The 10,694-nt window shown below is 40.6% G+C and overlaps 2 protein-coding genes across 3 annotated transcripts in view; one reads left to right on the forward strand and one right to left on the reverse strand.

Moving 5' to 3' along the window:
- gucy2ca (guanylate cyclase 2Ca) overlaps positions 1 to 6,386 on the forward strand; it is a 17,444-nt gene extending 11,058 nt beyond the window's left edge. Inside the window, exons 16-27 of the mRNA XM_031870977.1 lie at positions 70 to 156; positions 479 to 611; positions 739 to 876; positions 984 to 1,072; positions 1,227 to 1,318; positions 1,759 to 1,917; positions 2,797 to 2,989; positions 3,138 to 3,312; positions 4,183 to 4,281; positions 4,399 to 4,493; positions 4,624 to 4,700; positions 5,006 to 6,386. Coding sequence (XP_031726837.1) covers positions 70 to 156; positions 479 to 611; positions 739 to 876; positions 984 to 1,072; positions 1,227 to 1,318; positions 1,759 to 1,917; positions 2,797 to 2,989; positions 3,138 to 3,312; positions 4,183 to 4,281; positions 4,399 to 4,493; positions 4,624 to 4,700; positions 5,006 to 5,213 — 1,545 coding nt within the window. The 3' untranslated portion in view covers positions 5,214 to 6,386. The remainder of the gene's footprint in view (positions 1 to 69; positions 157 to 478; positions 612 to 738; positions 877 to 983; positions 1,073 to 1,226; positions 1,319 to 1,758; positions 1,918 to 2,796; positions 2,990 to 3,137; positions 3,313 to 4,182; positions 4,282 to 4,398; positions 4,494 to 4,623; positions 4,701 to 5,005) is intronic.
- Positions 4,424 to 10,609, reverse strand: LOC116396390 (uncharacterized). Of its 2 annotated transcripts, none has more exons than XM_031870979.1 (3): positions 9,230 to 10,609; positions 8,520 to 8,696; positions 4,424 to 6,915 (listed from the first exon to the last, which is right to left on the reverse strand). In XM_031870979.1, exons 1-3 carry the CDS (start codon positions 9,510 to 9,512, stop codon positions 6,593 to 6,595), a joined length of 783 nt encoding a protein of 260 aa, XP_031726839.1. In that variant the 5' UTR covers positions 9,513 to 10,609; the 3' UTR covers positions 4,424 to 6,592. The 2 variants fall into 2 exon arrangements, with proteins under 2 accessions (XP_031726839.1, XP_031726838.1); XM_031870978.1 differs by having other exon boundaries at positions 4,424 to 6,930.
- Between the last annotated feature and the right edge of the window lie 85 nt (positions 10,610 to 10,694).

Below are 10,694 nucleotides of genomic sequence, written 5' to 3' on the forward strand. Positions count from 1 at the left end.
ACACACACACACACACACACACACACACACACACACACACACACACATTTATTTGTTTTTTCCCCCCAGTACATTCTGAACGACAGGATCTCATACCCAGATGAAACCTTCATGGACATGGAGTTCAAGATATCAGTCATGTATGACATAGCAAAGGTATGGATTGTTTTTGTTACCAAAGGTTTTTTTTGTGTGGGTATGTAATTTATCACACTTTATCAAATAGTAACAATATGAATTCCACATCATTTTCTATCACTCAATGATTCATTTTCCTTCAGTGATATTTATTCAAATTGGGCAGCATTTTCCTAATGGACATGGCCATCATTTGTTGAATGTGTTTCAAAGATTTTCAGTTTGCTCAGTGTATTTTACTTAACCTCACTCACAATGCATTTCAAAGAGAGCAGGGGATATTATTCACAACAACTCTGCATAACCATCCTGGTCACTACTGTCCTTCGTGTATATACAGGGCATGTCATATCTCCACTCCAGTAACATTGAGGTCCACGGTCGCCTCAAGTCCACCAACTGTGTGGTCGACAACCGCATGGTGGTCAAGATCACTGACTTTGGCTGTCACACCATCCTGAGTCCAGGCAGAGGTGAGTTTTTAATCATCACGAAGGTCGATTTTTTAACTAAACACTGAGAATAGAGTCATCCTCTCCTCTCCTCTCCTCTCCTCTCCTCTCCTCTCCTCCCCTCTCCTCTCCTCTCCTCTCCACTCAGACGTGTGGATGGCCCCGGAGCATCTTCGTAAAGATGGGGTGTCTCAAAAAGGCGATGTCTACAGCTATGCCATCATTGCTCATGAGATCGTTATGAGGCGGAGCCCGTTCTATACACAGTACTGCTCTGATCCTGCAGGTAGGCCTGGATAAATTTGCACATCATTAAACTGCGATAAACAACAAAACAAAACTTGTTTACAGACCTGCTCGCATTGATTATCTTAATGTCATCGCATCCCTCAGAGAAGATCTACAGAGTGCATTATCCCAGTGAGATGGGCGTCTTCAGACCTGACCTCAACTTTGATGGTGCTTCCGAAAGAGAGGTCGAGGTAAGAGAGCAACCAAACACAAACGTTTGCTGTCACAGTAACACACTCTGAGCATGGTGGTTTGTAAAATAAAGCTGCTTGGACTCATCAAAGTAAGACAAAGAAAGCCTCCCTCTTTTTCTCTCTTTGTCTGTGTGTGTTTGCGTGTATACAGCTGTTCATGCTGATAAAAAACAGCTGGGATGAAGACCCAGAAAGAAGGCCAGATTTTAAGAGAATAGAGTTAAATCTGGGTAAGATTTTCAGGTACGTTAACACGACACATTCATTCAGGCAGACTTTCAATTATTTCACTAATACACTTCATGGCCAAATATAGGTGGACACATGAAAAAAATATGTGGACACCAAAACATCACACCCATACGTGTAGTTCAGGCCAGTCAAGTTACCCTGAAAAAAGAATAATTTTGTCTACATTTGTCATTTTGGGCGATACAAATACTGTACTCGACTGAACTGGTGTAAGATTTCACTGTATGCTGTGGCATTAAGGTTTGCAATAATTGGAACCAAAGTGCCAAAACTATGAAAACCGGGAATGTCGACACAATTATGGCCTGATTGTGTATGTAATCCTGTTCATTGAGATCGTTCCTGCTGCACTAAATTCTTATATTATGATTAACTCGTTAATTTACACAAACAGTCTTTGTAATCTTGTATATATTTTTCCTTTGACACAGTAACCTGCACAACCAAGCCAGTGAGACATACATGGACAACCTGATCCGTCGCCTGCAGATGTACTCCAGGACTCTGGAGCATCTGGTGGAGGAGAGAACCTCTTTGTACAAAGCTGAGCGGGACAGAGCTGACCGCCTCAACTTTATGCTACTTCCTGGGTACGTTTGTGCTGTATCTGCTGATGTGTTACAGAGGATGGCTGAAAACATGCTGCACTGAGCTTTTTTTATCTGTATTTTACAAAGGATCAAATATTTATTGTGGGCCCAAACTGACAAAACAACAAACAAATATCACCTACCTCTTGATTTTGGTATTATGGCCCACAAAAACTAAATGTTACGTCAACTTCTGTTCCCTCAAGGAGAGGAACAAGGTACATGTGCTCTACCTGCACAGCACCAAACAGTAAACGCTGACAACTAGCCAGTTAACTCAGTGGAGCATGAAGCAGCTAAAGATATGTGCTTTAGGAGTTGGCGGAGACAAAAACAAAACTTTACTTAGTGCGAATTTTGGACTTAAATTTGTCCTTTCACTTGAAACATAAATGTAAATGAATGCTCATGTTGCTCATTGTCGGCTGGATGTGTAAATAGGCTAACATGCTCGCTCAAAAGATATTTTATTAGCTTTGTATTTAAGAATTTTTCATTCATCTCCTTTTCTTTCTCTATTTTATTTGTATTTTCTCTATTGTGTATGTTTATCACGTTTCATAGATCCTGGAAGCAGGAGACTTTTTGAAAGGGGATGTTTAGAAATGCTTCCAGTTTTTCAAGCAAAAATACACAATATACTTATTTTTGCTGTGATTAAAAACTTTTACTTTCCTCATTTTCGTTCCCCTTTTGGTGATAATAGTTTTTGTCTTTCCCGCCTGCAGAGGCAACGAGATGACCTACTGCTCAAGGCAAAGCGTATTTTGCATGTACATGACATATTCCCTGAGCTAAATTGTAACTGACAGCAATTTAAATTTCATTAGAAGCCATCAATTAACATCAGTGTTTTTCACTCTCCCTGTGTCTCCTCAGCCCAGTGGTGCGTTCACTGAAGGAGACGGGCAAAGTGGAACCGGAGCTGTTTGAGGAGGTGTCCATCTATTTCAGCGACATTGTGGGATTCACCACCCTCTGCCACTACAGCACCCCCATGGAGGTGGTGGACATGCTCAACGACATCTACAAGAACTTTGACAGCATCCTTGACCACCATGATGTCTACAAGGTACTGTGACAGTCTGAATTCATTTGGACTTATTCAACAATAATCTAAAACTTGGAGGTAGTTCATGTTAGAGTTGTTTTCATGTTTACGGAATACAGATGATTTAGAAAAATGTATTAATAAAGCTATTCATCTTTTGTCTTCTCAGGTTGAAACAATAGGAGATGCGTACATGGTTGCATCAGGTTTGCCCAACCGCAATGGCGACAGGCATGCAGTGGATATTGCCCACATGGCCCTGGACATCCTGGCATTTGTAGGGACTTTTGAGTTGCAGCACCTGCCCGGCATCCCTCTGTGGATTCGGATTGGTGTGCATTCAGGTAACAGAGAGTCATGATATTGTCTTATTTAATGCTTATTCTTGCCAATAAACTTCCCTGAAAGGAATATTGTGTAAGATTCAGGTAGATTAATTGGCACAAATGAAATGTAATATGCAAAACTGTGTTTTCATTAGTGTATAATTACCTGAAACTGGAATCGTTATGTTTTATTCATCTTACAAAAAGCCATTTATATCTACAAAGAGTCCGTCATGTTGCACCGCATTTACAGAGATGATTCAAACGTTTAAACAAATACCCAAATGGAGTAGATTATTTAAACAGGAGTTAATCAAATATTATAAAAGACTACATTCTATTACTACTTTAAAAATGTTCAACTCCCTTTTTTAGTTTTGGTCCAACCATATTATTCCCCATTTCCACCCCACAACATTCTCTTAAATAAGAACAACTTGTCTACACGGCCGTGGGAAAGACTTAGAACACCTAAGTCAGTAATTAAAAGGAGTGTGTAAATAGTAAGTTATGGATGTGAAAGTAATTTAAAAACACAGTTGGTGGCAATAACCCACTGTTACAATGCCAACAATTTAACTAGAAAGAAGAGAAAGTCCAAACCTCATAATGTTACTGATATCTAGTGACTGAATAATACAAATGATGAGTCAAAGACCAGTCAGACACCACCAGAAACACCTTTCTCATTATCATAGATGTTATAAATAATCATGGGTTTCATTCACAACATGGGAAATAGATCATGTCAACAAATGTGTGAGAACTAAGAAAATAAGAAAAGAGAGGAATTAAAAAATGAAGCCACCATACATCGTTTTGATCCATTTAACTGGATGGAAATCAAAAATAAGATAGCATTGCTTGTTTGTGTGTATCTGTGTGTAGGGCCGTGTGCAGCAGGAGTGGTTGGGAACAAGATGCCTCGCTACTGTCTTTTCGGAGATACAGTCAACACTGCATCACGCATGGAGTCCACGGGCCTGCGTAAGAGACAACCAACATTTTGACACAGTCACAATATTGATGGTTTAGTTGTAGCTTCTGATCTTGAGAGAGCTGAGGGTTTAACCCTCATGATTCTCCCTCATGTCGTCTTTCCAGCTCTGAGAATTCATGTCAGCCAGTCTACCATCAACATTCTACAGAGGACGGACTGCAAGTTTGAGTATGAAAAAAGGGGGGAAACGTACCTTAAGGTTAGCTGGGTTTGCTTTGGCTGTGTGTGTGCTCATCAATCCAGGTGTTTACGTCAAACGTAAACCGTACAGATAGTGGCTACAACTCTCATTTCCTTTGTGTCTGTGACTGTTTGTACCTCACCCTCAGGGTAAAGGCAAAGAGATGACCTACTGGTTAACAGGAGTGACTGGGGGGAAATACAACCTGCCCACACCACCAACAGCGTGAGTAAAACACTGTCTCTTATAAATAACTCCATGCTGAAGAGATACACTCAATCCCAACATTTCCTTTCAGCTACAAAACAACAGTGAGCGTATTAGAAATGTGGGAAACAATTCATTATAATTCAATGCACATGAATGTATTCATGATCAGCATTTGATCTAGCAAAAAGTCATGCAATTATTACCCAACCTAATAAAGCAGAAGCTTAAATTGTTCAAGCTTGACAGGGCTTTGGCACTTGTAGCATATCAACATCATTTCACATTTGCATCCATAGTCCAAAATAATCCTCACGTTACAGGGAGAACTTCCAGCGGCTCCAGCAGGACCTGTCCGAGATGATAGTGTCCAGTCTGGAGAACCGTGGAGTTGGAAGTGAGGGCTTTAAAAACAGGAAGACCCTGTCCACCAAAGCCCGCCGGAGAGAGACCAACAGCAGCCTGCAGGGGAACGGCCCACCAGAGTACTTCCACCTGGCTGTCACTGACAACCCCAGCACCTACCTGTGATGAGAGGAGCTTTCCGTACAATAATGGCCAAGAAGTAGACGTCATAGACGTACGTCATAGCCTGAACCGGTCTGAGTCAGCACTGCTGGGTTTGTCAGGGTGACAGCGGAGCGGCCGTGGGACAAGCATGCGTGTTGAAAGCGAGACTTGTGTGTTGATGTAATGATAAATGGTCCAGCAACAGAGTCTCAGTTGTGTCTTTACCCTTTAACGCTTTCCCCACTCAACACCCATCCCTCTGACACAAAATTAACGTTTATCAGTCAATTTTTTGCTAAAAGGAAAAATCCACCCTCAGATTTTTTTATATATCATTCAAGATGTACGTTGAGTTTTGTTGTGGTGGAATAGGCGGTATAAATAAGCCTCCTCCTCTTTTATTGGGTGGAACTGACACATTTCAACACAACATTCTTGAGATAAAATCACTGTAGCTGTGTACTCTACATCATTACATTTGCACTGTTACTCATGGGAATAAGAAAGGAACAAACTGGCCCCAAGAGTAGCAACACATAGGCTCTGCCACAGTGTTTATTTTGATACTGTCACTTGGGGGCGCCAAAGTTTTACACTTTTACCCATATAATGGCTATAAAAACTGTTTTGGGTGGATTTTTCTTATATGATTTTTGAAATACAAACAGCATGGGTTCATGCCTTTTTGTAATTTGCAACACACAACCATCACCTTCTCCTGCCTTGTGGACAATGATAAGTCACAGATAGTTATTGTCACAACTACATGGATTGTAGTGTGGGAGTCCTCCTTTTAGAACTATTAAAAACCCAGCTTTCTCCAAATGGAATCCAATAATGATATTGAATGTACTCTTCTTGACTTTACTTTGAACAGTTCTCCGTTAATGTTTAGATGTTGCCTGCAGGAAGCTTATTGATTGAGAAACTTTGACAAAATTATTTACCATGTAAATACCCTTTCCTGCTTTAAAGACTATTTCCAAACTGTACTTGTCATAATATAGCGGAGATCTGAGAATATTTCTCTTTCGCACCACAACAATGCTACCTTGTCTTCAGAACATCAGAAATATCTGTAATGATTTTGATCTTGTGTTTTATTAAATGATGTTTGAAATATTGCACAAGATCAGAGCAGTTTTTTTGTTTTGTTTTTTAACAACTTTGCAATAAAGTACAATAAACTATAAACAGTCTTACATGGTATAATTGGACACCAATCTACAAGAATACACTTGTATTTCTTCAAGCGTTGCAGTGGAATCAAACAACAGTAGTAGAAAATGATTTCAAAACACAAAAGAAAGAAAAGTTAGAGGTAGAAAAGAAAAATATCCAAAATTTGGATTTAACGAAAATTCCCCACACTGAGCAGAGTACACGCAGTGGCAAAAGCCCTACACAGTTTTAGTTGTAACTAAGACAGTGCCACCCAGCTCTGTGGCAGGAAGTGGGATCCTGTGTCCCCTTGTTGTGCTGCTTGTAGGCAGCCCTCTAAACCCCTCTGTCCCAGCATGCTTTGCGGGGTCACTGCTCGCGGTAAAGCCCTCCTCCCACTTATTGCCTGTTTGGGCCCCGAGGTGCAGGTGAGAACAGGGTGAAGGGGTCCATGCTGCTATCTGCAACATCTCTGCCTGGCCGTTTCTTTCTGAAGGCGGTGGTTGGCTTTTGGCAGGTGGCTCTGTTTTCTGGAGAGGCTCCTGTTGCAGTCCTGCTTCCTCTGCAACACAGACAACTGAAACATGAGCATGTCACTGAATACGTGAATGTCACTGAATATCCAGACTGAATTGAATATATTGTGTGATACGATCTCCCTCAATACATGTGTGGACTGAAATTGAGCACTGATTACCTCACAGAATTGCAGATACCATTTACTTTTAGTCAAGAGAACAATTTTATATACTGTGGCAAAGAGAGAAAAGGAAGCCTGATGGCCCCGTAACACAGAAAACACTATGGAATACGACCAAATGCCATGCAACCACACACCTCAAGTATAACAATGTAGTATACTATCCAGTATGGAAATCTGATTTTATGATCCACATATGTATTCGACTTTGCACTACATTCCTATATTTAGTCTACTAGTGTAAAAACACCTCTAAACATTACAAGCCAAGCATCAGTCTTCTGCATTACATCACGTGTGAAACAACAATGACGTGTTTCACAACAAGTGAATGGGCTAAGATGAATACCTCCACGCTGCTGATCTTATTTACATTCTTGGTTGTCCTGTGGATAAAGGTCTATTGACTCAATGAGGACAAAAGCATGCTATTGATAAAGTGAACCTAGTTACTCCTCAGTCCTGACGTTTTTTATTTTTTATTTTACTGGGTTAAGACTGCGCAGGAGATGCATTCCAGAGGATGAAAACAGTTTTATCAATGAAGCACAAAAGTTATAAGAGCTATTCAAAGGAGTTTCCTTTTATAGAAGCAGGCTGAGCACATGGCTGTCACAGTTATTTTATATGTAAGAGTTTTAATAAGCATTATTTACAGAGCTAATGCACACAGACATTAGCAGCTTTCAAATATCTGGCTTTATGGACACAATATGATGTCTCTCTGTCCACCAGGCTGCACTCTTTCATAACATTGGTATATGTGACTGAGTGAAAGCTATTCTGCTGTTTTTGCCTCTCCGCATGTCTTTGTTATCAGCATATGTGTTGGTGTGAGACCCAATGTGTCCTGCCTAACCAAAGGATGTGTGTTGAAACCAGAATAGCTGCTGAGTGAGCAGGGCTGACCCATGGGACGCCTGAGAAGAGAACAGAAACTGTGGGGTTTCTACTGTGTGATGAACGTCACACTTCACCACCTGCCTGCCTGCAACCCCACTTCCTCCACACACTGCTCATGGTCTACTTCATGGACTACAGATGCTCGCTCTGCATGTTATATACGAAGACTTGACAAACGGCTCTGATAAAATACGTCATTAAGGAGGATTTAACCCAGGATATGAGTGATCAATTATTATCTCTGAAAATTGTATTTCTGGGGCTTAAATTATACACTTCTTTGCCTGATAAATGTTTGTAGCTGATAAGACAATTCATTCTATTTCAGCAGCTGCTTCTACAAGGAGGACCAGTTTAGTTGTCTAAACGTCAATACTGACATTTATATTTTCAAAAGTAAAGTCACAGATTTTTGAGGCAATAAAAAAGAATAAAGAATGCTGAAGAAATAGTCTTTTCAGCTTCTGAGGATCCTGGGATATGTTGGCCTTCAATTGAAGAATTAATTCACGAAGAATAAGATAAAATAAATCCTATGAGTCATCAATGCCATTTATCTTTACCTGAGGTGCTGATGTGCCTGGTCTGTTGTTTGTATATGATAAACCAGAGAGATAGAGCCAAGATGGACCCCAGTGTGGCCAGCACTACAAATATCCACAGAGCCGGACTCAGCAACATCACTGAGTGGGCTGTGGGGGCCGTAGATCTCAGCTGGACCACAGTAGCCAGAGACCGCTCTGAGGGGAAGAGACTGATCAACTACCTCAACATTAAAAATAGTTCACATTTTCAACAGCCGTACAACCCAAGTTATTATTTAGGATACGAGCACACACTGGGATTTATCAGCATTGATTGTTTCTGTAGTTCTTAAAGGAGCAGGACTGCAGAAAAAAAACACCTAAAATGTTTATTTAAGATCAACGGAGGTATCTTATCGTAAAGCGGGAGCTCTGTGCCTTCCCTGTTTTTTACTAATCAGTGCATATATTCAGGAGCTGCACACAGGTGTATTCACTTGATTGCTTTGCGTTACGGTCAAGTTGAAAACAACACATCACTAAAATTTGCGATGGCCAGGAAGAATTATGATCAAATCAAGTGACCGAGAGATGTCAGGTCAAACTAGAGTACATCTAAAAAGAGATATTTTGAGACTAGAATATGACAAAGCAACTCTGCTCAGAAGGTAAATCTAGAAATCTAGAGGATTTCTTCAGAAGGGAAAAAAAAACAGACTTCGACGTCAGAGGCATTCAGTGAAACTCACCTGCTGATGGTCCTGGTTCAGGTCTGGTTTCGGACTCTTGGATACATGTGCTGACGAGACTGTCCCACCTTTTGCCAGCAGGACAGTCCTTCTTGGCCATGGCTGAAGCAGGGCGAGGAATGTGGAGACCGTCTGCTGTGTTACCCTCCTCTAAACTTGTGTGTGTGTGACACAAACTGAAAAAAGTAGCTGAAAACAGAACACTGTGAGACAGAGGAGGGGTGTGAAGGCAGCATTTATGAAATGAATGCAGAGTGCCTAACAGACGTTTCAGTTCCTCCATTTAAGAGGAAAGGGTGAATCACTACAGTGTCCCCGGGGGCAGACAGCGAGAGCTTACTGTGTCTCTGTTTCAAAAACAAAAAGGTCCTGACCTTCAAGCTCCTTAGTTTGGATAAATTATTGAGTGACGGGTAATAGTTAGTAGTAACAGGTTAGTAGTTTTAGAGCTCCTGTTTGATTGACTGCAACATTTCCATCTCTAATTCACATAAAGGCACAGGCCTACAACACATCTTCCTCTTCCATGTAATGCATGGAAGCCTATAGCCTAAATTATATGTGCAGATTTAACTTAGACGCCGTGAGATTTGCGGTCGACTTCTCTACTTCCACCATGCAGGTGAATAATTCAATAAATTGATGATTATTGGCGGTCCAACCCACTTAACATCGCACCATATACTTGATAGGTGAGATGATCAATAAACAAATGTAATAGCCTTAAATATAAACAGGTTTTCATAAACTATTGTATAAAATCCCCTGCTGGAGGATAACCAACATTACAGCAAGCCACTCTTATTCTGCCTTAGAGACCCTGTGCGCATGCACGCAGTTACAGACTTTCTCGTGTGTATATATACTGTAGTTAACTCCCCTCACTCGTCAGTCTGATCTTCAATATTTGTTATCAATAGCCTTTGTTACAACAGTGTGCGTCGGTGACAATGTAAGTCATCATGAATAATGTCTGACGTTATGTCCTCGTGGCGCTATGATACTAACAGTCAATGATGTCGTGTTAAGAAATTGAGATGGTAATTAGCAAGCTATTTGCTTAGCTCACGTGGTGCTTGACTCAGTCAATGAGAGGCTGTGTGGCCCAGTGTATGTGCAACAATTTGTTATCTTTATGCAACTTCTTGGTTTCGACCTCACTCATACTGTCACCACAACCTTTACCTTGAATGCCATCCACATATCAATAAAGTCATGTGACGTGTCCGAGGGAGGCTTGGCTCACCGCCCATAAAAGCATCCAGGTGAAATGTGATTTTTCATGTGATCTAAACATTTCAAACTTGTACTGTTACATAATTACCAAAAGTATGTCCTCACCTGATTTCAAGACTTTGGCTACAACATTAGTGGGTGTATATATATGTATATATATATATATATATACATATATATATATATATGTATATATATATATATACATACACATACATATATATATATA

This window comes from Anarrhichthys ocellatus, unplaced genomic scaffold (genome assembly GCF_004355925.1).
Source record: "Anarrhichthys ocellatus isolate YVR2014 unplaced genomic scaffold, GSC_Weel_1.0 scaffold55, whole genome shotgun sequence".
Taxonomy (NCBI): domain Eukaryota; kingdom Metazoa; phylum Chordata; class Actinopteri; order Perciformes; family Anarhichadidae; genus Anarrhichthys; species Anarrhichthys ocellatus.